Below are 26,609 nucleotides of genomic sequence, written 5' to 3'. Positions count from 1 at the left end.
TTCGTGCCTAGCACTGAGCTTCCAGTTATTGCACCACTAGGGGCAAATGATGTTTTTCTTCCTATTCAGTGAAGTGGGATCCTATTTAGCAAGGAAAGAAAATGAACAACGTTAATTCCTTCCTAACTTTTTTCATAACAAGCTTACTTAATTCTGTTTTCGTGGAAACTCCACAGACATGCTGACCAGCACCTGCCCTGCCCGGGTGCGGTTTCCACAAGGGGGACAACAGCACCATCTAGTGGTTGAAAGAGATTTCACACTAGGTAGAACACATGTATTTACTTATTTTGATTTTTAGTTTTTGTTTTATTACAGTAATATATTGGCCGGGCGCGGTGGCTCACGCCTGTAATCCCAGAACTTTGGGAGGCCGAGGCGGGCAGAACACGAGGTCAAGAGATCGAGACCATCCTGGCCAATCAACCCCGTCTCTACTAAAAATACAAAAATTAGCTGGGCGTAGTGGCGCATGCCTGTAGTCCCAGCTACTCGGGAGGCTGAGGCAGGAGAATCCCTTGAACCGGGGAGAAGGAGGTTGTAGTAAGCCGAGATCGCGCCACTGCACTCCAGCTTGGGCGACAGAGCGAGACTCCGTCTAAAAAAAAAAAAAAAAAAAAAAAAAAAAAAAAAAAAAAAAAAAAGTAATATATTTGAAGCATCACATTCTTCTAAATAATTTGAAACAAAAGCAGTTGGGTTTTCCTCTTTGACCATCTTCCAATCTCCAGAGGTCACCACTTTCATTTCTTTTGGCTGTTTTTTCCCCCTTGATTTTTGTCTCTAAATGACACCCTTCTAGTAATACTTCTAGATGCTTCCATCTTCAGAGACGACCTATGAACTTTCCACCGCTGAAGATGGAAACGTGGCTCCCTTTCCTCCCCTGTCCCCACCACATGCTCACATACTTCCCACTTCTCATCCAGCAAGGGAGCTGTGCCACAATTTTGGTTGGATGAATACTCAGTTTTAATATTTTTATGTCCATAAAGTTCTATTTGTATATAACTGATCCATGCAGCAAACCAGATTGTTTTGTCTTTCCTGCACAACGTTTTGTCTTCTCTGGAGGTACTAATTCATTGTCTTGGTTTGGTTTGTGTAGTTGTCCTTGCTCTTATCGCCAATTTCTTTTTTCTTTTTTTTTGAGATAGAGTCTCGCTCTGTCATCCAGGCTGGAGTGCAATGGTGTGATCTTGGTTCACTGCAACATCTGCCTCCTAGGTTCAAGCAATTCTCCTGTCTCAGCCTCCTGAAGAGCTGAGATTACAAGTGTGCGTTACGTGCCACCACGCCCGGTTAATTTTTGTATTTTGGATAGAGACAGGGTTTCCCCGTGTTGGCCAGACTGGTCTCGAACTCCCGACCTCAAGTGATTTTCCTGCCTTGGCTTCCAAAAGTGCTGAGATTACAGGTGTGAGCCATCACGCCTGCCCTTATCACCAATTTCAATGCAAAAATTTCCACCTACAATTTCAATCTCCTCTCAAGATGTCCAGATGCACCAGAAGTCCTACTGATTGCATCTGGAGAAATCTCCCTGGGGCCTTCTGCTCCCTTTGGTCTGGCCTGGTTGCCCTCTCTGCCTAGCACACAGCTGACTTCCTGGCATCTCTGTTTCCTTTGCCTCACTCCCATATTGCATCCCCTGTTTCCTGAATGCCATGCGTGTTTCTTTCTTGGTTTACTCTCTTACTTTTTAGGAAGAACACGTCCTACCATTGCTTCCTAGGAAAGAGAGTGTGCAAGGTACAATTTTGAGACTCTGCATATCTGAGAGGATCTCTATTCTATTCTGTTGGCAGCTTGGGCATGTGTAGAATTCTAAATGGGAAATTGTTTTTCTTCAGAATGTTAGAGGAATTTCTTCTTCTTCCACATTTCAATTATATTGTTAGAAGCCCGAAGCAAGTTTCATTCCTGATCCTTTTGCGGGTCCTCTTTTTACTTTCTGGAAACTAGCCAGATCTTCTCTTAGTGAGTAGTGGTGTGAAGTTTCACAATGATGTGCCTTGGTGTGGGACTGTTTTCCTCCACTGTACGGAACACTGGGTAGCCCTTTTAATCATTGCCTTCCCTTCTGGGTGAGTTTCTTGCAATGCTTCTTTGATGATTTCCTCCTTCCTATTTTCTCTATTCTCTCCTTCTGGAATTCCTCTCACTTAGATGTCAGATCTCAGAAACCTCTCATTTCCTCATCTTTTTTCTCTACTTTCATCTCTTTGTGTTTTTGCAGTATGTCCTGGTAGATCTCCTCAACTTTTTTCTTTCAACCCTTCCATTGAGATTTTTATTTTTCTATCATATTTTAATTTCCAAGGGCTCCCCTTTTTTCTATTCCCTGAAGGATTTTTGGAGCATCCTCTTTATTTGAAGCGTTCTTCTCCCTGGACAGACTCTGTTTCCTCCAAGATGCCTTTTCATGCTTGTGTTTTCGCTCTGTCTTTCCTCAGATACCTGATAACCAAGTAAGAGGAGGCTCTGGGCCTGTGAACTTGACATCTGTCAGCTTCCCTGGAGGGTGCACTGGCAGGGACTGAGCTTGTTACAGGAACACTTGGTATCAGATTTTGCTTGGGGGAAAGTCAGAATCCTCAGGATGAGCTCTTTCAATCTCCTGCTTGGAGGGTTGAGTCCTGACCACCAGCCTCTGAAACCAAGTTGGAGGAGAGAGCTGGGAGTCTAGATATCTAGTGTGGATATGTTTACTTAGTCATCCTTTGGGGGGTATGACAAGCCCATCCTTCACGGTTCTGTGTGTTTTTCAGTCAAGAGACCCTTTGTTTTCCACTTTCCAGAGAACAAATCTCCAGGCTTCTGCCAGGAAGGGTTGGGAGAAGTCTCTTGTCTGGACAGAGTCAGGGAGGGGAACAGGAGGTCTAACTAGGCTGCTCCCTGAATGGACTCTCAACCCATCCCCTCTTCTTTTGGCTGCTTCCTTCACCCCCCGACTTCCAGAGGTAGACAGGGTCATGGACATCTAATCATTTTGGGATTCTGAAGTGGCAATGGCGCTAGTTCCTGTTTTTTGTTTTTTTGTTTTTTTGTTTTTCTTGCACAAGTGTCGAATGCATCTTCTTTCTGGGTTTCAAGAAAGTTGCTATTGTTTCCTCTCCAGTTCTTCTCACCCTTCAGGGTTTATCCTTTTTTATAAAAGCTGTTGTTTTTACTGGGATTTTTGGACGGGAGCAAAAGTAGAAGCATTTCTTTAACTTGCCATCTTTATGCTGAAGTCATTCATTCATTTTTAATCACCCATTCTGTAAACATTCTTGACCTTCTCCTGTGCAGTAGGCTCTCCGGTAGATTCCGCTGTGCACTGATGAATAAGGCTGTGTTTCCTGCCCCCATAGGGATATGTATTCTGTGTGGTAGCAGATAAATAAATAGCTATACAAACTTAAATCTCAAGGGGACACAGCTAAGGGTGATGGTTGGCTGTCTCCATGAAGGTCATCTGTCTTCCAAGAGACCCCAGAAGGTGACGTAGCTTAGACCATTTGCAAGGTGCTCTTGCAAGTTCAGACACCTAATTTCCAGCACAGCCATCTCCCGGAACACCCATCTCCACCGACTGAAGTTCAGCCTCCTGACGTCCAGATGAGAATGCGAATTTGTTCATTAGCTGTGCGTGACTGTGCCGGGGGCTAGAATACACAAGATGGCACGATCAGCAAATCTCTCCCTACAGGGGGCTGGACAGGAAGCCAAATCTTGATTGAAGCATGGCTGGGTGAGTCTGGAATCTAGCAAGGGCATGAATTGTCGATGCCTTATGGTCATTGTTCGTGGCTCTTGAACAAGAAGGAAGGGCATGTTCACTGGACTGGAATGCGGGAGCCTGCTGAATGAGGCTTACCCTTCCTGGAAAGTGCCTGATTCACAGCCCTGCTGAGGCCTTTTTTCCTTCAGGTGCATCGGGTCAGGTTGGGGGAAGACACAAAGAAACTGGACTTTTTCTAGATGGGGTCAGACTCCCCCACCTGCCTCCAGCTGATCAAGCCGTCCCCTGACACTCTGGCAAAGACAGATCTTACTGCGTCAGGGGACACTGTCTCTCACTAGATGCAGGCTCCAAGTGGGTCATCCCACATCTGTCTCTTGGTGGACACACCTGCTGGGGGAATTGAAGAATTGCATGAGGGGACTGATGAGCTCTAGAGGCTCACAGAAAAAGACCACCTACTTCACTTCACAGTAGCATCAGGAAACATGCATTGGACAGTTGTTCCCAGAGAATCATTTTCCCCAGAGAACCTGGCAGTCCTTAGCCCCAGTGCCCTTTTGAAAACAAGAAGCTAAGTCCCAAAGCTGTGGGGGTGGGGGAGTAGCCAGGATGGGATCTTCCTCCTCCGTTAGGATTTGCAGGGCATGGGGATGGGCGCTCATAGCTTCTGCTTACTGAGCCAGGCAGGACAAGGCAGGACTGGGGTGTGGGCGGCATAGGCGGGCATGGGCAGCACAGGTGGGCATGGGCAGCACAGGTGGGCAATGGGGAATAGGAATTGGACATGAAAGTGCCCCATGTCACTTCTGCTCCAAGGCACCAGGGCAGGCCAAGAGCTTGGGCCCTGGACTTTCCCTCTGCGGCCAGGGAAGACCCACTCTGGGGGCCGGGGTACATGACCACTCAGTTGAGCAGAGGCTTTGGTGGGGGAGCTGCTGTCCCCAATCCCCCTCCCTGCCCCCACCCTCCCACTCCATACAACCCTCCTCCTTATGGTGCCCCCAGGCCTCTGACCGCGCCTGATCCTGGTGGCTGTGGACCTCACCAGACCGGCCTCATCTCTTTTACCCAGCAGCACCACGTCCCCCAGCCTGCAGTCCTGCCCTGTGTAAGACTGTAGTTCAGAGGAGGCTGCAGTCCTGCCCTGTGTAAGACTGTAGTTCAGAGGAGGCTGCAGTCCTGCCCTGTGTAAGACTGTAGTTCAGAGGAGGCTGCAGTCCTGCCCTGTGTAAGACTGTAGTTCAGAGGAGGCTGCAGTCCTCCTCTGAAAGCCAGGGAGAGCAGCACAACAAACACTTAGGTTTTTTTGTAGGATTAAACACAGTTTTGTATTTTTTTAAAGGGGTTTACCGGAGATTATTAACCTGACCAAGAGGCAGGAGGCCAGGGACAGTCTCCGCCCTCCTCTGCAGCTGCCTTCTCATGCTGACATGATCTCATAAGATCATTCACCAGAGTGCTGTGGGAAGGGCCACACAGACAGTGAAGGTCGCTACGGTGACTGCCCCCTAAGCAAGGCCAAGAACCCTTTACAGAGCAGAGTCCCTGCTGGGATTCTCTTGCCTGCGGGCAGGTACAGCCCCGCATCCTAGTAGCCAAGCCTAGGCCAGGCCTTCTGTGCGGTCTGATCTCCAAAGAGCATCCCAGACACCCAGCACCTCCATTTCCACAGCCCCTGCGGGCCCCAGGGTCCCTGGAGACAGCTGTCTCTATCTGCATGTTACAGCCAGGGAAGGCTCGGCGTGGCCTCCGCTGTGCATTGGTGGAGGACTTAGAACTAACACTGGAACTTCCTCATCCCTGGCTATATTTGATTTTAGTACTACACATAATAGTAATAGCAAGCAATGATATTTTATATAGTATTTAGCAGCTACAGGGCACATTCACACAACATTGTATATGGCAAGTAGAATTTGTCCTTTTTTCCAATGAGAAAGCGAATATGCAGAGGTTATGTAACCACTCAAGGTCAGGCTGCTGAGACACGGCAAAGGTGGACCTCGAGCCCGGATTTGCAGATCCAAATTCAGTGTTTTTCCTACTACCCAAGCTCCCTGAGGCTGTCACCCTGAAGTGTGGGGCCCTTATTCTAAAGCACGTCTCCTTCCCCTGAATGGAATCCTCATGAAATAGTCCCCCAGGCACTGCAGGCTCAGCAAGAGTGCAGGGACCCTGGCCAAAAGGCCAGTGAGACCCACTCTTTGGAAGTTCTAGGGTATTCTGGAGAGGCCTGGGGTTTGCAGTTGGTCCCGTAGGCCCTGGGCATGCCAAAAAGACTGTCCCACGGCACCAGCTGTGGGTGGATCTTTGAGCAGCATGGTAAGGAGTGGGGCAGGTCACATCATCTAATGTGGCTGAAGGGCGTTGACTTCAAGGTCACTGCACTGCTTTGTCTTTGCGGAAGCTGACCACTTCCAGAGCCCGGGCGAAGGTGCACGCCGAGTATCTGCACGAGGGGAATTTGCTACCTGCCTGGCCCTGCCCACTTCCCCCCAGCATTCAGTGAGCACACGGGCTGACCAGCTGGGAACGTGTGACCCTACTTGTTTTGACTTCAGACGTTATAAGGACACGTGTGAGGCAACTGAGGATCTGGAAGAAAGTGAAATGCTGAAGTATGGAACCGTAGAAAGACACAGGCCAGTGCTGACCACAATGTAGAGCTCGGGATCCCTCTTGAGCCCCTGCTTTTAGCTTGCCAAAGGGCCCCAGCATGGTTCTCTGGCCTCACTCCCTGCCAACCCCCCAGCCCAGATCTCCTCTCTCCACAGAGGAATGTGAGAAGCAGGGCCATCACCATCTGTTGCTTCTCTGGTCAGAGGTCCCAGCTTGAACCGCCTGCTCTGTGGGAATCTGACAGGTCTGGCAATGACTGAGGGAGTGGTGGGTGGTCCTCCCAGGATCTACTGGCTGCTGGAGGGATTGTAGCCCCCAGTGAAGACCATCAGCCAGACCATCATAACCTGGTAATACCCTGGGTCTTCAGAGAGGAGACGGAGGGGTGGGTTATGCACACAGTATAGGGGCCACTCAGCTTTGTCCTCAGCCCAACCCACTGCAGATGTGGGTCTTGGTGTCTCTCCAGAAACAGAATGAAAAGTACCTCCCCTGCTCACTCCGCCAGAGACAGCACAGTACAGGCCTCCTGCGTGTCCTGGCACCACCATGGAAGGCGCAGTGGGCTCTGTGGATCTGACACCTTGAGCAACTCATGCCTTGATCTTGAGTACGTGTGAGACCCCAGCGGGCACCTCTTGGAAAAGACTTTCTTGGGTCAGGGTGGTGACACTTTGCAGCGGAACAGGCATCCCGGACTAGCAGGTTGGGTGAGACAAAGAAAAGGGAAGACACAATTTTAGTCATCCTTCATTCATGCTTTGGACAGGTATCACTCTTGGGAGCTCTGGAGCATGAGGATCTTTGGGAACATACAACAATGACTCGGAGGAGGTACCTACCCTCCTCCTAGGACTTCAAGCCAGTAAAGGAGAAAGCCATGATCACGGATAAAAGCAACTTGAGAAGTAGCAACAAAGTCCTGCCAGAGTGCAAGAGTTAGGGGAGGAGGGCGTGACCACTGACTTGGGGGTTGGAAGCCTTCATGGAGAAGGCTCTGGGAGGCTGCTGTCTCCCTCTGCTTGCTGGTGACAGAGGTCAGGAAAGCAGTGAGGCCAGATCCTCAGAATGAAAAGTCGAATTTCTGTGGTGAAGCCACCGTGAGGCTCTTGGCCCATCTTCCTGGCCTATTTGTATTCATCACTCCAGCCTACCAGACAGCCATCTCTGCCCCAGTGCTCAGACGACCTACACACACGCCAGCCTTTCCCAGAGATTTATTTGTATATATTTACTCTTTAAACTTCTAGTAAGTTGCCCACATTTTTTTCGTAGACATTATCAGGTTTTTTTGTTTTTGTTTTTGTTTTTTGTTGTTTTGTTTTTTTAGCTAATGTGTGAAAAAGGAGAGAAATGTGAAAGGAGTGGGGACGGGGGGAGAGGAGACGCTCTCCAAACTGCCCTTGTGATTTCACCATCAAGCCCAGACACTGGGGAGCAGACATTGTAGGTCTTCCCTGAGGTTTGCGAAGTTCCTTGTCCCAATTCCTGAATGTTCAAAGACTGAGAGAGAGTATTTTGTCTTTGTGATCTGCTTAGTATTTATGCTTCCATAGCACAGTGGAGGTGGAGTCTGGGATCTGAGCGCTGGTTCTCTGTCTGTCATCCACGTTCTCTTGGGCAAGTCAACTGCCAACTAGCCGTGAAGGTGCAGGCTGGGGAACATATGGGTTCTTTCTTTTTTTTTTTTTTTTTTTTTTTTAGACGGAGTTTCACTCTCGTTGCCTTGTTGCCCAGGCTGGAGTGCAATGGCCCAATCTCGGTCACTGCAACCTCCACCTCCTGGGTTCAAGTGATTCTCCTGCCTCAGCCTCCCAACATATGGGTTCTTTAGCACTTGTAAACCAAACAAAAGTCACTTCTAGCTCAATAAAAATCACTCTATGAGTTCTAAGGGGCATTAATAGGAGCAAGATGTCTAGCATGAAGGAGGTGATGGTCCTACTTCACTTGGGCTGGTGGGAGCACACCTCCAGAGGGCCAGCCCCGAGGGGTACGTGTGAAGAAGGTTCTTGGCAGGCTGGAGTGTTTGGGTGGATGTTGTTGAGGCAAAAAGCACAGGAAATATGGACAGGCCAGAGGTGGCGGTTTTTATTTTTATTTTTATTTTTGAGATGGAGTCTCGCTCTGTCACCCAGGCTGGAGTGCACTGACTCCATCTCGGCTCACTGCAAGCTCCGCCTCCGGGGTTCACACCATTCGCCTGCCTCAGCCTCCAGAGTAGCTGGGACTACAGGCTCCCGCCACCAGGCCCAGCTAATTTTTTGTGTTTTTGGTAGAGACGGGGTTTCATCGTGTTAGCCAGGATGGTCTCAATCTCCCGACCTCGTGATCCGCCCGCCTCGGCCTCCCAAAGTGCTGGATTACAGGCTTGAGCCACCGCGCCCGGCCCAGAGGTGGCTTCTACATTCCCTTCCAGTGCAGGGAGTTTGTGAATCTATGAACCTTTCTTTGCATTCCAGGAAGCAGCTGCTCGGGGAGTGGCGGTCCAAGGCTTTTCAGATTGCTGGTGTGGAACCGAGCTATGGAAAATACTGAGCAGTTAGGTTCCCAGAGTTAGTGGCTGAGTGCAGCCTTGACCCCTCGTCTCACCATCGACACCAGGACCCCTTTAGGAAGGGTGTTCAAGGCCCTCCGGGAGCACCTCTTGCTAAACCTCTGCTTCCTCATCTCTAAATACTTCTCCGCCTCCCTCACAGGCAAAAGAGATCCGGACAATAGAGTAACATCAAAGGGTCTGTGAACTGCAGAGTGAGCAGGCGGATCGTCTTCACCTAAGGGGCTCACCGCTGAGTCTCGTTCCTGTGCTTCCTGGGAGGAAAGCTACGGTACACGCCTATGCACACGCGTGTTACCTTGTTCCCCAAGCTGGAGTGCAATGGCACAATCTCGGTCACTGCAACCTCCGCCTCCCAGTTGCAAGTGATTCTCCTGCCTCAGCCTCCCAACATAAGGGTTCTTCAGCACTTGTAAACCAAACAAAAGTCACTTCTAGCTCAATACAAATGTCTTTACAACAGAGGGGAACTGGATAATCCACTGTGAAGACAAGAAGGAAAGATCATTGCTCTATGTTCTCACAAGGGAAAGGTTCTGAGAAAGCCACATGCAAGAGATAAAAATGCTTTCCCTCCGAAACCTGTAGCAGCCCGTCCGGAACGTGGAGCAGGCCCTCAGCAGAGGAGTCGGTGGTGGAAACCCAAGCGTCCTGGCTGCAGTCTTCCGGGAGCTGCAGTGTGAATGCTTTCCTTCTGACGGCAGACAGCTGAGAACCTGCAGGGTTAAAAGTGCACAGTCCGGGAAGCTTCCGTTCCCAGGAGAGCGCTATCAAGTCCATTTGCGGGCGCTCCACGCGGTCTTCCTAAAGGGAACAGCCTGCAGCGCCGGCGCCCTATTCATCTCTACCGGTGGGGAGATGGAAAAATACCGTGCCGCTTAGCATTGATGAAGCGCTTGCTTCAGGGAAACTGACTAGAATCTATTTAGTCTCCAGGGCATTTCTGAGAGGCAAGCAGGCCTCAGGGCACTGCAGAGGGACCTCGTCTTTTTGCAGAAAGCCTGGCAGACAGCAAAATGAGGCCAAGCCTGAGGGCTCCCGGCTCCTTCTCTTCCTTGTGGAATGCCCTTTCGGACTGGCGTGAGTGTCGGGGCTCCGTGAATAACCTGCTGTGTGTCTTTGGGTGTGAGATTTGGGCTATGGGATGTGTCTGCACAATATCCCAGAGAAGGAAAAATTTTGTATCTGTCAAAAACCTACTAGGGATGTCAAAATAGGAAGCAATATTTATAAATACGAAATTCTGGGTAAAACATGGCAAAGCTCCTCGAGATAGACAATAAGAAACAAAGAGAAGTGGTGAGCATCCTCCTACAGAAAGCCCCCGCCACCCTCGCCCCGGCTCCTGCATGCCAAGAGCCTGTCCCTGCCCCAGAAGGAGGCCACAGTACCTCTGTGGAGGGGTCTCCACAGTTAAGGAAGGATGAAAGGTCACCCTGCCCAGCACAGCAGGTCCTGCCACCTTGTTCCCACCTGCCCTTCTGCCTTGTCCACCAGCACGTCTTCTTTTAAGCCGGGCTTTCTCCTCTTGACTAGTCCCCTCTTTACTCTCTGGCCTCCAAGCTGCTTCTCCTTCCTCTCCTCCCCACCTTCCATGACCACCTGTTGTAATTTTAATCTTTCTATAGTGTCCAGTTCAACAGCACCATTTCTGTGAAGCCTCTCCAATTTCCCCAGCTGGACGGAACTTCTGTATATTCGTAACCCTTCCTATGCGTTTATGCCTTGTGATGTTTGTGACTGTCCTCCCTTCTATAAGAGATTCAACTCTTAAAGGGCAAGGGCCATGTTTTATCATTGTTGCAACTCCTAAAGTGCCTAGCCTGCTGCCTTTTATTTAGCAAGGCCCTCAAAAAGCTTTGGATGAATTAATTGGAATCATCCAGATTTTCCCTTCATTCAGTTAGATTTCTTTTTCAAAGAAAGGCCTTCAACCTGGAATTTCTCACTAAGTGAGATGCTTTCATCTGCAGTGGCAGGCCAGGTTTCGGAGGGAAAGCATTTTTATTCTTGCATGTGACTTTCTCAAAACCTTTCCCTTGTGAGAGTGTATAGCAGTGTTCTTTCCTTCTTGTCATCTCAGCGGATTATCCAGTTCTCCTCTGTCGCAAACACATTTGGATTTTACCATCACTCTTTCACCAGACAAGAAAATCAGGCCTCAAAGGTAGAAGAGCCTATTCCAGCAGAGTCCCTCTGTCCTGTTCCATTTAGGAGGGCCTGTAAGGTGATGTGCCTTGCTGCTGGTGGTGTCATCTGCATGGCTGCCTTTCCTCAATCAAAGAAGGGCACTCACAGGTCAGCATCTGCAGAGAGCAGTGACCTGGGATTCCTTATGTATGGATGGGAAACCGCTTGTAGGTTTCTGGCTACATGAAGCAAAGATGCAACTCAGTCTCATTGTGTTTGAACACATGTCAGTGAGCTAGTTTTGCAAACCGTGTGCGACTGTGGTGATGAAGTCATATATCAATGAGACTCGCCAGTGGACACTGCTTGGCTCCTCCTGTCTGACTCTCATGGCTGCCAAGCATGTTTTCCACATCACTAAACAAGATCACCCCTCCCTTGGAGCTGGAGTCAAGGAGAGGAAATACTATCCACCAGAAAAAAATCACAACCACACTGTCCAAATACGAGCATTAGTCTTGGAGTTGCGTTTCTGAAAAAAGTGTCTGTCCTCAGCCAAATCTTTAAAGGGGCTTGTGGGAGAAAATAGGGGAAATGTCAAAAAACTGTACCCAGAGGATTCATTCCTTTCTCCCCACCCAAAAATGGATGCTGGGAGAAGACACCTGCGAGTCACTCAGCATTAGTTACTGTGCCATTCTTACTTGGGGTGTATTGGGGTGTGGGGGGATGGCATCCACTCCCAGGGCTCCAGGAGCTGTGGTTCAGGTGAGTGACTGTGGTTCAGGGCAAATCAGATGCTCCTTCTGAACGACATAGAGACCTATGATCAGTGCACAGCATAGAGACCCACCATCAGGGCGTTTGCTTTGTCTTGCCTCATTTCATTGTAAATTATTAAAAGATAAAAAGGGACTGTGCCTTTAAATTTTACTGTTGTTAAAGTAATCTACATATAACCTTTAAAAAGGCTCTTGTTCACATTATCCCCTCTATATTCCTCTCCACACTCCCATATAGCTAGATCAGACATTTTATTAGATCAATACTCAATGTTGCATTCCGATAACTCTAATATTGTTCACAGCTGAACCAAGTTAGGGTATTATAAGTACATTTTCTCTCCTTTAAAATTGCTTGCATTTAGTGGAGTTAACAATGTTCTCCTTTTCGTGTTTACATAGTTCTCTATATGTCTATCACTGATTCATCCTGAAAATCTCTTTCAGAACCATAAACACCCTCTTAACACATATGGGCAATTCAATCTGTTCCATTTTCCTGGGAGGTGGCCACCTCTCCTTGCTGGCTATTCTCGGGGTCAGCTGGGCAGATGTCCTGCAGGGTGGCCCTCCACCATCACCCAGGCAAGCCCCTTTGCTTCTTGCCTGTGCGGGAGCCCATGTGTCTGGGATTTCCTGTGTCCCACTTTCTGGGGTTCTTCCCTTTCTTTAGTGGATGCATATTCTAGTCATCTCCTAGGAAATGGTCTGGAAGAGGTAATTTGAACCTTGTATATCTGAAATAGTCTTTATTCCACCTGCACATTTAATTGAGGGTTAGTCTAGGCATAGAATTATTTTCCCTCAACATTTCAATTTGAAAATGCTCCACTGTTTTTTGTAGCATCCTGTGTGGCTGTTGGGGATTCAAGTACCCTTTTGGTGAACAATTATTCATAATCATTGATGTGCAATATATTTCTCTTGCTTTATCTCCAGTGTTTTGAAGTTTTATGAGATTGCCTTGATGTGGTTGACATTTTTTGTTCAGAGTTCTTAGTGGGCTCTTTTAATTTGGAATCTTGTGGCCTTCATTTTGAGAAACTAAAATAATATATACAATTCCTCCATCATTTCTCCCTTTTATTTTTTCAGTTCTTTCTTTCTAGAACTTGTAGTACTAGTCTGGGTCCTCCAGGAAGGAGATGCCAGGACAGGATGAAACATGAGAGGATTTTGTTAAGGAAGATGGTGGTGAGAGAGTGTGGGGAGGAATCTAAGAGAGGCTGGGGGCTGGGGTAGCAAATCTGAACCCTGCAAAGGAGAGAGGGAGGGAGGATTGGAGGGTGCATCTCGTAGGGGACAGCTGTCGTGGAGCTGAAGCCCCATCAGAGAGCCTACCTCTTCCAAGAACTGGCCTGCCTTGGTGCTCTGCCTCACTCAGTGACCAGGAGCAGCTCCCAGAGTGTGTGCATGGAGCAGAGGCTGTGGAGGGCCTCAGCAGCTGCAGCTGCCAGTTGGCCAGGTACGTTCTCACGGCTGCCACCTCCTATCATCCTGTGAATGCTGACTCTCCTGCACGGATTCTATCCTTTTCTTATCTTTTCTCCCCTATTATTGTCCCTTAACAAAGAATATTGGGAGATTTTCCTAGCTTTATTTTCAGATCATTTTATCTGCTCTAATATTTAAATTTCCAAGTGCTCTTTCTTGTTCTTGGAGTCTTTTTTTCTAGCTTCTTGTTTGACATTTATAATATCATCTTTTTTCTCTGAAGGTAGTTGAGGGTTTTAGAAAATTATCTTGCCCCCTGCTATGCCTCTACTTACTCGTTTCCTTTCTGTGTTTGCCTTGACCTTTCTTTTTCATGTGAAAGCCTTTCCTCAAATGTCTGGTGACACTTGGCTGCCTGTCATTTAAGAAAGTGCCCCTAGTCAGCTCATTGGAAGCTGTGAGGGAGAGGGCTGCGTTTGGTCCTGCCAGGTGGAGGAACACCCAGGCATCAGTACTGGGAGGTCTTTCCTCTCAGCCCATTGGATTTCCCTAAAGAGTCCTTCGCGGCTGGGATGAGGCACCTGCGTGCTGAGTAGAGGAAGGGAGTCATGGGTCAGTCATCCTGTATGCAGATTTTCACACAACCCCCTCAGTCTCCAGGATATGCCTTGCCCCCTGCCCTAAGTAATGCAGAACCCAAATCCATACCCTTCCTGGGTTTCTCCAGAGTCAACCTCAAACCCTAGGCTGGGGAGTCTGTTTCCTAAAGGCACTTTCAACCAGTGTTCCTGTTTCCAGCCCCACACATCAGGTCTTCTTTCAGAGGCTCCTGGCCCCTCTGTTGTGTGAATGGGAATGTGCTACTATCCTCTAAATCAGACAGGCACCTGCAAAGGCTTTTTGTTTATCTGAATGACTCCTGTTGGAATATTAGTCATGAATAGGATAATGTATTTCAAATGTTCCAAACTTCTTTAAGAGAACGGGAAAGAAAACCATCTGTTGACTCTGGTCTTTGCTCAGGTCCAGAGGCGGGAGGCTCCAGGTCCAGTCTGAGGAGTAAATGTTGGATGCATAAACTCATCAGTGTTGGGAACCCAGTGAGGCTACACAGCACAGAGGGGCTGGACAGAGTCAGGGGAAGAGGAGCTGGCTTGTCTCCTCATTGTCACACGCCGTCCCACCGTGGAGGACTCAGGCTGTCTCGTGGCTACAGAGGTAGTGAAGCGGTTGCCAGGGGCCAGAGCAGGAGCAGAATTTCTCCGTGAAGACAGTGGTTAGGAGGAAGGACTGAGAGCGCATCCCGCTGGGGTACTGGAAGGTGTAGGATTCCATCAGGGCAAATGCTATCGCTTGTGCTTTAAGACTAGGATTTGTGGAACAGGTAGAATGCATCTCCTGCCCTCCCCGTTGCTTAGCAACAGGCCTCTTTCTCATTCCCAGCAGGTCCAAAAGGGCCCAGTTTTGAAGGTAGGGGGCAAGGAGTGGGGGATGAAGGTAGGATAACTCCCTGGTCTGCATAATAATGAGACATTCTGGCTCCTTTGTGCAAAAGGTACCCGCCTTGCAAATGAATGAGGTAGTTGAAAAACACTTCTTTTCCCTGCTTCGGGTTTATTCTGTGAGGATGAATGCTTACCTGGGGCAGGCACATGTTTCTGTGTATGTGTTTGTATTTCCACAGCAGTCTGCTGGATTGCGAGAGTCAAAGACTTGTTTTCAGCCCACACCGGTGCGGAGGTCACAATGCCTGCTCCCGGGGCTTCCACACTGGACACTGGGTCAGGGAAGCCCCCGTTTCCTGAGTTGTTCTGTGGGACTCCAAAGGGCCTCCTGCCAAGCTCTCTGACAGTTCACATCCCATCTGAATAGCCTCATGTGCCAGTCCAGAGCCTCTGAGAAGCAGATGCCAAGAGGGGATTAAAAGTGCCAGGATTTTGTTGGGGGAGATGCCCAGGTGAGGAACGTCAGAGGGAGCCTGGTAACTTGCAGCTGGTAGACCACGGTCTCAGCCCCACCAGTGTAGTGCAAAGTCTGTGCTGTGAAGCTCTGCATTGCCCGGGACAGGCTGGCTGGTGAATGGTCAAGGGAAAGTCAGGTCAGCCTGACCTAGGGCAGGAGTCCCCACACCTGGTCTGTGGCCTGTTAGGAACTGGGCTGCACAGCAGGAAGTGAGCGGTAGGTGAGCAAACTTCATTTGTATTTATGACCCTCCCCATCACTCACATTACCGCCTGAGCTCTGCTTCCCGTCAGATCAGTAACGGCATTACAGTCTCACGGGAATGTGAGCCCTTTTGTGAACTGCACATTTGAGGATCTAGGTTGTGTGCTCCTTGTGAGAATCTAACGCCTGATGATCTGTCACTATGTCCCATCACCCCCGATGGGACTGTCTAGTTGCAAGAAAACAAGCTCAGGGCTCCCACTGACTCTACATTATGGTGATGTTGTATAATTATTTCATTATTATATAATTATATATAATATATAAAATATATAATATACAATATTATATTCTAATATGTAATATAATATATAATATAATATAAATTATATAATATATTAGATATAATATATCAGAATATATTATATAATATATCAGAATATAATATATTATGAAATAAGGAATATAACAGAATATTATTTTGTAGAATAGAATAGAATTTTTTTCATTCTATAATAGAATAGAATATTTCATTATTTCATTCTATATTCATTATTTCATTCTATAATATTATATAATAGAATAGAATATTATTTAATTATGTATTAGAATATAATATATAGTATAATATAGAATATAATATATAATGAAATAAGGAATATAATAGAATGTAATAGAAATAAAGTAATTATTATAAATAAACACAGTAGAAATAAAGTTCACAATAAATGCCATGCGCTTGAATCATCTTGAAACCATCCTCCCCCACCACCTCCCTGGTCCATGGAAAAAATGTCTCCCATGAAACTCGTCTCTGGTGCCAAAAAGTTTGGGGACTGCTGTTCTAGGGCCACTGAATGATTCACAGGACAGGAGACACTGGTGAGGGGCTCCCTGGGGACTCCTGCTTCCCTGCCCTGTAACATCCAGCCCCAGGTGCACACATGTTCAACCTCATGCCTCTGACTTAGACACCATCAACATAAGCATTCCAGCCTTCTGGTTCCAAGCCAGGGGTCCACAAACAAATCCTTCTTAGTTAGCCTCGGGAGCTCAACACCTTTGGTATCTCACCCACTTAACTGGCACGCCTACTCTTGTTGGATCTGGTTATAAAGTAAACTATGTTCTTTGAGAGCTGTTGCATACAGATGAGTTGGTAGCCAGTCTGAGCTGGCCCACAGACTCATAAAATCAACAGGGCCTCAGGTACCCTCACCCAGCACATCCAAACTCTTGCATCAACGGTGCAAGGACTTGCTCACATCGAGAATCTGGCTGCTTTCTTGGAGACCAAGAAAATGAGTTTTTGTTTCTACATTTACTGCAGCAATCCATGAGGTAAGAGGAGAAACACCTCATTGTCTCTTTGTAGGAAAAAGAAGTTAATTCTTGTGAAAATTTAGACCTCTTTTCCCCACCTCAAATCTAGGCAGACTTGTCTGTCCACTTCTGGGGGGATAGATAGAAGCACGGTTTTAACTCACTCACTGGATGCTTTTGATGTGCTGGTTACGTTTGGATTTATTAGCTGTGAGCTACATCTTGCCTTCCCTGGGCCACTCCGCAGCCCTGCGGCTGGAGGGCAGTAAGAATCTTTGGTTGCATCATGCCTGGATCCGAAGTCTTCTTTTGGCGGCAGAGATGTATGTAGGGTTTTCATCTCCGGTGGCATCCTTTCAATTGTAGCAAGACCTTGCCTAGTAACACAACCTCTGCCAGGCCTTTTCCATCTTTAAGGTAGAGGATCAAGGTGCTAGTGGGGTCTATTACGGAAAACATCTATCGGGAAAAGGCAAGAGTTAGCAAGACATTTTGATTACCTTCGCCCAAATGTCTTTCTTTCCTTTCCTGACGTAGGACTTCATAGGAATTTTGCACCATTCTGAATGAATACATTTGGATTTCTCAACATTTGTTCAGCTCCCTAATGACTGTTGTGACAATTGCTGTATACCAGTGAATGCCAACTGTTTATCTCTGCTCTGAACAGGTATGGAGCCCCTTCTCTCAGTATCTGTATCTTACAGATTTGGTGCATAGGCACTTAAAAGGAGTTGGTCTTTCTCAACTAGCAACCTTTAGGAAAAATGATTGGATTTTTCTCCTTTTAGCTGGGCTTACAAAATGGAGCAAAACATCATGATTGTGCAAAGGATCCGTTATGGACAGAAACTTGGCAGAGTCCCTCACTGGATGCTTTTGATCTGCTGGTTGTACCTAGATTATTAGCTGCGAGCTGCACGCTGCCTTCCCTGGGCCTTTCCTTGGCCCTGGGGCTGGAGGGCAGTTAGAATCTTTGGTTGAATCTTTGGTTACATTGGACGAGCTGCGCAGTCTTTGTGGGCTCCCTTCAGTCGTGGGCTTGGCTTGTGTTGTCTTACTCTGCATTGTTTAGTGTAAATGGATTCTCACTAAGCTTCAGCTTCTAAGAGCATGATGGGATAGGGATATCTGGGAATGTATGGGCCATCAGAAAAGCTTTTTTTTTTTTTAAATACTCAAGTCATGAAGGTGGATTTCTTCTGTGTAAAGAGGTGCACCAAGTCATTGTAGGTGCAAGACTGCACTTGCAAAGAAGCAGAGTATGTGAATTCCTTGTGAGTGGGTCTTGATCTTTAATGCTGTTAGTGACTTTTGGTTTGCCTGATTGTTTTTTTTTAATATAAGAAGCTTGTAATTGCCAAGCATGCTTTGCTGTGAAGAGCTAAGACTCAAAATTTCCCATGCATGTTCCTTTTCTTTCCTCAGTAATGTGTTTTTCTGTGCTAGGTTACAAGTCTACCCTGGACCTTGTCACAGCTCAGTGATTGTCCAAGGATTCAGCTGTGACTCACATGCTTTGCCTTTTCCTTGCCCCAGGGTTTCCATGCATTGAAGGCTTCCTGGTGCTCTCTCAGTGGAATTGCTTCTGGCCTGGCAGTTTGATCCTGAGGGTGACCCACATGTTTCTCCCCTTGGCTCCACAATTTAGGATGCCAATGATGACTGTTGTCTTCTCTTCATTCTTGTCTTTCTCATGACTATTATTATTATAGATACAGGTTTTTTTCTTCATTTGCCTTTCAACAAGCGTGTAATGAGAACTCATTGTGTTTGGGGTGCTAGGTCCTGGGAAACCACTGATTGGCTTGGAAAACACTGCTCTGGAGGGCAGGCACTTGGGCTAGGGGATATGTGCATGGAAACAAACTGTCACACGCTAGTGGGAGAGACACCATGATGAGTGGGGACTGCGACACAAAAACGTAGCTCATGGTATCATTGCTGCCTGCACAGGAAAGTACATCATACTTTTCCTATAGAAGACCTCATGGAAGCATGATCCTAAATGCCCTGGGTGAGCAGGAAGGGGCCTACTGGAGGCAGGGAGAAGAACATTCTAGAACAAGGAAATGGCATTTACAAAAATATGCAAGCATGAGACAGAGCACGGCTTACACAGGGAATACCAGGCTGGTGTGGCTGAGGGTGGGTGACCAGGGGAGGGGTGAGGGAAGCTGCAGGGTGCCATGATGAAGGACCTAGTATGTGATGCTGAGGATCTTGGGCAGTGTCTGGAAGGTGGTGAGAACCAGGGTAAGATCTTGTTTACGTTGTGGAAGGGTTGCTGTGCCTGCAAAGTGCAAGGTGGACTGGAGTAGGGTAAGACCACGGCCGGGTAATCAGGGAGGAGATTACCAAGAGAGGCAGAAGGCACAAGGTCTGGTGGCCGATCGGCTGCAGAGAGTGATGGGGACAGGCGAGGATGAAGTGGAGCTCTGAAACAGGAGCCAGAGACTCCCAAAGGCCACAAAAAGAGCACACCTTGAATGGCACAGAGCCTTTTCCTTCCATTCACCCTCCCACTTTCAAGACTGTGATGACCTAGGCTCAAGCCAAAAGAATATAGAAAAGGGCCCAGGCCTTCTCAATCTGCTCTGTCTCCTGAAATATATATGGTTCAGGAATAGTATTAGTACTGCTGTGAAATAGCAAAAAGTGGTTGGCTTGATTATGTTGTTCAGAAATCATCATGAACAAGCAGGGTATGCAGAAATTGGAAAAAGAAAACAGAGCAAAAACAAACATCTACAAAAAAATGCTGAAGAAAAAAATTAGTGTAGAGACATATAAAAGATAGACCCCTAGAAAAGTCAACAATAGGCCTGGTGCAGTGCCTTACACCTGTAATCCCAGCACTTTGGGTGGCTGAGGCTCATCTGAGGTCAAGAGTTCAAGACCAGCTTGGCCAACATGGAAAAACCTCATTTCTACTAAAAATATGAAAATTAGCCAGGCCTGGTGGTGCACACCTGTAGTCCCAGCTACTTAGGAGGCTGAGGCATGAGAATCGCTTGGACCTGGGAGGTGGAGGTGGCAGTGAACCGAGATCGTGCCACTGTACTCCAGCCTGGGTGATAGAGTAAGAATAAAAATAAAAAAAATTAAAAAAAAAATTAAAAAAAAGGAAGAAAAGAAAAGAAAAAGAAAAGTAACAATAAACCTTAAGGGTCAAAGGTTGTTCCCTGTTTCAGGCAGGATGATTTTAAGCCATCCTTTTAGAAGATTGTGAAGGATGTGCAAAGTGTCAGCCTTTCTTGCCACTGCCTTGTCAGAATCTGTGAGCAAACAGAAAAAAGAACGATGCCCTTACACATGAAACTCCCGGATTCTTTTTAGAAAAATAACAGAAAGAAACCAAAAATAGTGCAGAGAACAGGTCGCTTCAAAACTATTGAGGATCCAAAGATGTTCTGCCCTAAGGAATTGCTTCTCAAAAACTGTTATTAAGGTCCTTATCTGTCAAATATAAAACCCAACCCAAAAGCATCCCATTAGAAACTAGAGCATTGAAACACTAATTTTGAACAATCATTGTAAAGCCTCATTAAATCCAGCTCACTCATTGCAGGAATACACAACTCAAAGGCCCTAGGAAAAATGTAAATCTGAATTTTCCCAGCACTGTTTTGGATAAATAATTTCTTCTCTCAGAAGAAGCCTGTTGTTATTTTTCAAAATGGGTTTCCCAGTATGCAACAGAGTCCATCTCTGCATGCATGTATCTGCCCTGTGCTGTGTTCTGCCGTTACCATGCTTTGTAAACTTTGCATTCTGGTTAGATGCATGTGACCCACCCATGCTTCTAAGAGAAGATTCTTTTTGAATGCTCCGTGAAGTACAAGCCAGAATTTTCCATTTATTTAGAATTTCCAATGTTCCTGCCCCTCCCTCTCCTCCACTTGCACACACACCAATGTTTCTTGGCTGGGATTCAGGAATTGTATTTATTGGGGTCTCCCAGTGTGTCACCATATCCCCAGGGAGCAGATTTAAATGTGCGACCCAACACAGTTGAAAGCAACAGGTTAATACTGTCTTTGCAGAGTTAAAACAGCCCAAGCTCTCTCAGGCGACTGCCTCTAGGGGAAGTCTCATGGTTCGTTGCCCTTGATTACATTCTCGGGAGCTTTCTGGTTCTAACCAGATCTACCATTTGTCCTTGAGGAGCTCAGGAGAACTCAGCAACTGTGAATAACTGTTGCGGGTCTTTTCACAAGAGAAGACTCCGTGAAGTGTGCGGCCCCTTGGAGTCTGAGAGCAGCGATGAGATGTTCAGAGAGATAAGGGTAATCCTGGTCTCATGCTAGAAGGTGCATGTGACCATTTTGGGGATCAGGGTATTTGGATGCTGTTAAGGGAAGTGTTGGACGGCTGATGAATTATGCACAGAGTATGGGGAGCTTGAATCGGGTTCAGAGATAAGCCATAGGCATGGGCTAAGGTCACTTTAGAAGACCTCTGGGAAGCCCCTGCTGTGCTGGACTTAGTGAAGTGTGATGATACAGTCCCTGTGCTGCAGAAGCTCCGGTCCCCAGGAGAGGATGAGTAGGGATGACAGGTACAAGAGTGGCTTCGTGACACATCAGCGGACTGGCAGAGCATGAGCACGTTTTAACCTACCGACCAGGCTCCCCAACCCAGTCTGCTTCCAGGGCAGCCCTGGGGGATGGGGGGAGTGGTAGGAGAGGGGGCTGCTTCCTCTCCCAATACTCCATCCCCTCAGAGGAAGTGGAGAAGGGGAGTCAGGAGACCCCCAGAGCGTGCCCCAGGACCAGGTCTGAGAGTCCTTTCCAGCATGGGGCGGTTCACTCCTAGTCCTGCCTGAATCCATTGCGCACGAGAATTCACGCCCAGGCTGGGCAGTGCTGACCACTGAAGAGACAGGATGACGTCTGCTGGGGACAGAGGCTGCCAGGGAGTGGAGAAAACCCCGTGCGGCACTCGGATTTTCTTCAGCTTCTTACTGACACACCTGCTCCTTTGGCTGGGCGGTTCCCAGCCTGTGGTGTTTACAGATTTGGATTTCTACACAGATGCCCCTTAAGTATCTTGTAGCAGTGGGGAAAGGGGTGGGGAGAGAGCGGGAGGATGGCACTGCAGCAAGGTGAGTGGCGCGACCCAGGCACCCAGCGCACAGCGGGCAAATCCCTTCCCACGCGACTGACCACATCCACTGAGACCTGAAGCTGGGAATAGGCAGCCACCGGAGAAGCACAGCCAAGAGCTGGGGGTTGAAACTGCTTTCTCATCTATGAAGAGGCTGGTTTTCTCCTCCTCACTGAAGGCCAGAGGAAACGAGACTTCAACCTCACCCGTTAGGATGTGGGTTGGAAATCAGGAAGAAGCTTGGGCTTTAGGGGTGTGGAGAGGCAGGAATCCATGTCAGCGGGAAATGGACACAAACTTCTACAGACACAGAGCCTGCATCTTTCTTTCTGGGAGGGGTTCTGGTGGCCCCTTACTGGCAGGCAGGGCACGGGGCTGGCGTTTTTGGAAATCTTATCACAAGGCCCTCATTCCTGGGCTTGCACCAGGGAGGCGAGCCCCAGTTCTCCTGCTCTCCAGCGGCTCCCAGAGCAGGGGTATGTTTCTGATGACGGTCACCTCTGGCTATCACTCTGATTCTGCCTTTCTTCAGGTTGCCTGGGTCTATGCCATCAATGAGCCTGTAATCACTGGGTACAAGCTCCCTTGCAGCTTCCTTTCTGTCTGAGGTCGCAGGGATACCCACTAGCCCTGTTGCTCCCATCTTGCCTCCTCACTCGGCATGTTTCTCTTCCTGTTCTAAATGTCCCAGCTCATGCTCCTCCATGGTACCATCCCCATTGACCCCAGCCCCACTAGGGCCCCCGATGCTGGGTCTCAGCTGCGAGTGAATGCTGCAGCCCTGCGTCAGTCGCTCAGTCAGCACCCCACCACAGGAAAGCGCCGTGGGCAGAAGCTGGCGGCACCAGAGTTTCTGTCTTTGCTTGCTTAGCCATGTGGGTTAGGGAGCCCCAGGGACGCCAACAACCAGACCACAGGCGGGCTAATTTCCAAATGCAGACACAGTGAATGCCACCCATATTTCACCAGTGACTGGAGAGCAGATGCTGGGCCTTTCGTGGGCCCTGCGTGTGCCTGGGGATGGAGAGAAGGCAGGACACTTGAGGGAGATGCCAGTGTTGCCTCTGAGCTGTGGATGCTCCCTGCCCTGGGGTTCATAAAAATAATCCTCTACGTGGCGCATAGAGTATTTTTGTGTTTTCTGAAGTATTATTACAGGCAGGCCCCAGCAACATGATCTTCAGCTCCCAGATAGGGAAATTCCCGCACCAGGAAAGGGGCTGGACGTGCACCTGTCACATAGCTGCTAAGTGGAGCTGGGTCTCTGGCCTTCAGGGCACTTCCTTTGTGGTCACACCTGGGTTTCAGAGCCACTTGGCTTCTACTTTTCTGAGCAGCTTCCTTCAGCATTTTCTTGTTTCCTCTGTGCTTGCATCCCGCCTGCCCCTTGGGGTCACCCTGTTTCCAGGCTATTGCGTCTCCAGGCCCCTTGGTCCAGCTGATGTGGGTTACAAGGCCCACCTGTGAGGTGGCAGTGGGCTAATTTTCAATAATCCAGTTGGTGACTGTCCTTCAGAGAGAATCTTCTGGAATCCTTGACTTAGTGACAGCACAGAGACTTCCTGAGTTCCTTAAGTCACATCTTCCTTCCCTTAAGTCACTTCTTAAAAAAAAAAATCAATTCATTTGTACAAGAACTCCTGTATGCATTTCACACAGTGAAACCTGTGCAGTGTCACGCACTTATGTGAGACAGTCATTGCCTCTCTTTCACATTGTCAGGATGGAATTCTTCACTGGACACCTGCCACAGTGTCCTGCCGGCCTCTCAGTCAACCAATCTTCATGTCTCACTGAAGTCTCTCTTGCCATAAATCCAAGTCATGTTTCTATAGTGTGGCTCCTCCATCCGGATTCTCCCAAGCATTGCATCATTTAACCTGTACGATGGCCCTGGGAAGTAGATAGCATCATTGTCATCTGACAGATGAGAAATCTGAGGCCTGACTCTTGCCCCGTCTGAGGCCAGGCAGGTGTCCTTCCGGACGCCCCTCTGAAATCAATGCCGACCTCCCTGCGCAGCGCCCTCAGCAGGCGCCAGGGGGCGCTGCTGCTGGTAAGCGGGAGGCCCGGCGGAGGCGAGTGTGGGCCCTGCCGTGCCTTCTGTCTCCCCTGCGCGTTGCTGCCAGCGCCGTCTGCAGCACCAGTGCCTACTTACGGGTACTTTTCAAGGTCACTTCTAGTTACTGTTTCTTTCTAAGTCCTTATCACAATCTATAATTACTCTGTTTATTTGGCTCCTTTTAATTTCCTGCCCAGCTCCCCCACTTTCCTGGGTCTTGTGAAGGCCGTACCCCAGTGCCCAGCGCAGGCGGCTCCCACTACAGATGACCTGACAGATGCAGAAGGGAGGGCGAGCCAGGAGAGGGCACGCAGGGAAGGGAGGTGAGGAGGGAGGGCCAGCCTTTCCCCCAGGCCTTCCTTCCTTTTCTCTCCTGGCTTAGACATCTGAATTTACTCATCTTCTGGGCCAGATCTTCAGGGAACTTGGGGTGGAGACATCGGGTTAAGACCTGGGTTCCAGCTGGGCGCGGTGGCTCAGGCCTGTAATCCCAGCACTTTGGGATGCTGAGGCAGGAGAATTGCTTGAGGCCAGGAGTTCAAGGCCAGCCTGGGTAACCTAGTGAGACCTCATCTCCACAATCAATATACTAGCCTGGAGTGGGGTACTTGCCTGTGGTCCCAGCTACTCAGGAGGCTGAGGCAGGAGGATCCTGTGAGCTGGGGAGGTAAGAGGCCGCAGTGAGCTATGATTGTACCACTGCACTCCAGCCTGGGCAACAGAGCAAGACCCTGTCTCAAAAAGAGCTGCGTTCCTACCTCAGTTCAGCCTCATATGAGTTCTTTAAATTCTCTAAACTTCAGTTCCCTTCCTTGTCAAATAGAGAAAACTAGAGCTGCTTCATGGGGTTGCTGTGAGATTGAATGAAATAATTTCTGCCGAGCCCCTACCGCAGTTGCTGGTACATGACAGAGATTCAACAAGTGTCCACTCCTTTTCCCCTGTGGTAATTCCATGCCTAGAAGGGACCCACCATTTAACCCCAATCCTGTAGAGTAAAATCAACCCCTTATGTGCCTTCAATCACATAAGAGGGGTAATTTGCCTGGTGGGATAAGGGTCTGGTAGCAAATTCACTACCACCTTTCAGGTCTGTGCCAAAGAAAGTCACATGGGAAAGGATTAGTTTTAATGAGTTTCTTCCAATAATTAAACCCAAGGTAGACACATAGCTACCTGCTGAGTCCTATACTAGGCTAAATTCTAACTTTCTAGCTCTGTGAACTTGGATCAATCACTTAGCCTCTGGTGTTTGGTCTCCTTCTCTAGACACTGGGAATAATAATGCTGTGTATGTCATAGAGTGATTGTAACTACCGAGTTTAGCCCTGGAGACTGCCTGGGACATAGTAAGATCCGTTAATGTCAGTGATTTCTGGTCCATGGATGAGAAGGAGAACTGCCCTGACCGAACTAGTTTCACGAAAACTTTATGGAACATTTATTATTGGCCAGCCTCTTTTATATATCTTGTCTTCCTTCACCTTCAAATCACTCTGAAAAGTACGCGCCCTTCCCATTTTTCATTCATTCATCCATTCACTCCTTCAACAAACCCTAGCTGTTGCCACGGAGACATGCGCCATTCGAACAGAGGTTAATTGTCAATCAAATATAGTGGTGCGGAGTTGACATTTAACTGTTCTTACCTGTCTTTCATGGTAGGGCTCATGAATGTGTTGTGAACCTCCTTAAGGAGTGGATGTTTTTCTCTGGGCACTTCTGCTTGGTCTGTAGCATGCATTTCCTTGTCTATTCATTCTCAGCTGCTCTTACTCGCCAGTGTTCTTTGCCTCTGCATCCCTTCCCATCCCTCACCATCCCTCATCATCCCTCCCCATCCCTCGCCACCCCTTGCCATCCCTCCTTAACCCTCCCCATCCCTTCCCATCCCTTGCCATCGTGGAGCTTCTCACATTCCCTTTGCCCACTCTATTTAATCCATATTTTATGCAGTTTCTCCAAGCTCTTGCACAGGGTTTAGCTGCTCTTGCACTTTTTAAAACTTTTAAACCCTTGACTAAGCCAATAAATGCTAAAATTGGGTAATTTTTAAAAAATGTAAATGAATACCCAGAAACACATTTTAATGTATGTTTTCAGGTACAATATTGAGTTCAAAATACATGAGATCTACGTATTATTACTCACTGTAGAAAATCTAAGCTTAACTTAAAAAGACGAGGGGGGCAATGCTCCCAGGTGCATCCCGAGCCAATGCACAGGCACTCGTCCCTGCCGCCTGTCAGCATTGGCACTTATGAATCCACCATATGCAGTGTCCACACCATCCCTGGGTGTTTCCTTGGTCATTAGTTTGGTGAGCTAGTGAAAAACTAGCTCAGCTACAACTTGGAGAAAAGTAGCTTCTCTCTTCCCTGGCCTTCTCTGTTTGGAGAGAGCCCTGAGGCCCAAGGAGCAGTGTTGGGTATAACATAGGGATGCAGCTGATGGGTCCCTGCACTTGTGGCACTCCCAGCCTGGGGAAGGGCACTGACCTTGGTCAAGAAAGATCTGTAGAGTCTCCACTGTGGATCCGCATGCTGGGGATTCAGAGGAAGGCAAGACGGGCTGCTGTCCTGGAGGGTGCATTCTGTAGAGGGGAGATGGACAATCAGTGAACGCATCACCAGCAGGGAAATAAACAACCAACCTGACAGCCACTCTTGATAAGAGATGGGAAGAAGCCAAGACAGG

At 48.1% G+C, this 26,609-nt stretch overlaps 1 protein-coding gene across 3 annotated transcripts in view; it reads left to right on the top strand.

Annotated features, from left to right (window-relative positions):
- The window catches only part of KCNJ1 (potassium inwardly rectifying channel subfamily J member 1), a 66,687-nt gene that overhangs the window by 21,296 nt on the left and 18,782 nt on the right, over positions 1 to 26,609 (top strand). The window contains exons 1-2 of one of the 3 annotated variants that reach the window (XM_050755980.1): positions 16,558 to 16,759; positions 17,279 to 17,411. The exons of 1 other annotated variant lie outside the window; for it this stretch is intronic. In XM_050755980.1, coding sequence (XP_050611937.1) covers positions 17,382 to 17,411 — 30 coding nt within the window. In that variant the 5' untranslated portion in view covers positions 16,558 to 16,759; positions 17,279 to 17,381. Of the gene's footprint in view, positions 1 to 16,557; positions 16,760 to 17,278; positions 17,412 to 18,921; positions 21,031 to 26,609 lie in introns of those variants that run through there. One more of the 3 variants, XM_050755981.1, reaches the window with a different exon arrangement.

The sequence above is a fragment of the Macaca thibetana genome, chromosome 14, assembly GCF_024542745.1.
Source record: "Macaca thibetana thibetana isolate TM-01 chromosome 14, ASM2454274v1, whole genome shotgun sequence".
Lineage (NCBI taxonomy): Eukaryota > Metazoa > Chordata > Mammalia > Primates > Cercopithecidae > Macaca > Macaca thibetana.
Note: the sequence above shows the minus strand (reverse complement) of the source record. Positions and strands in the feature narration are given on the sequence as shown.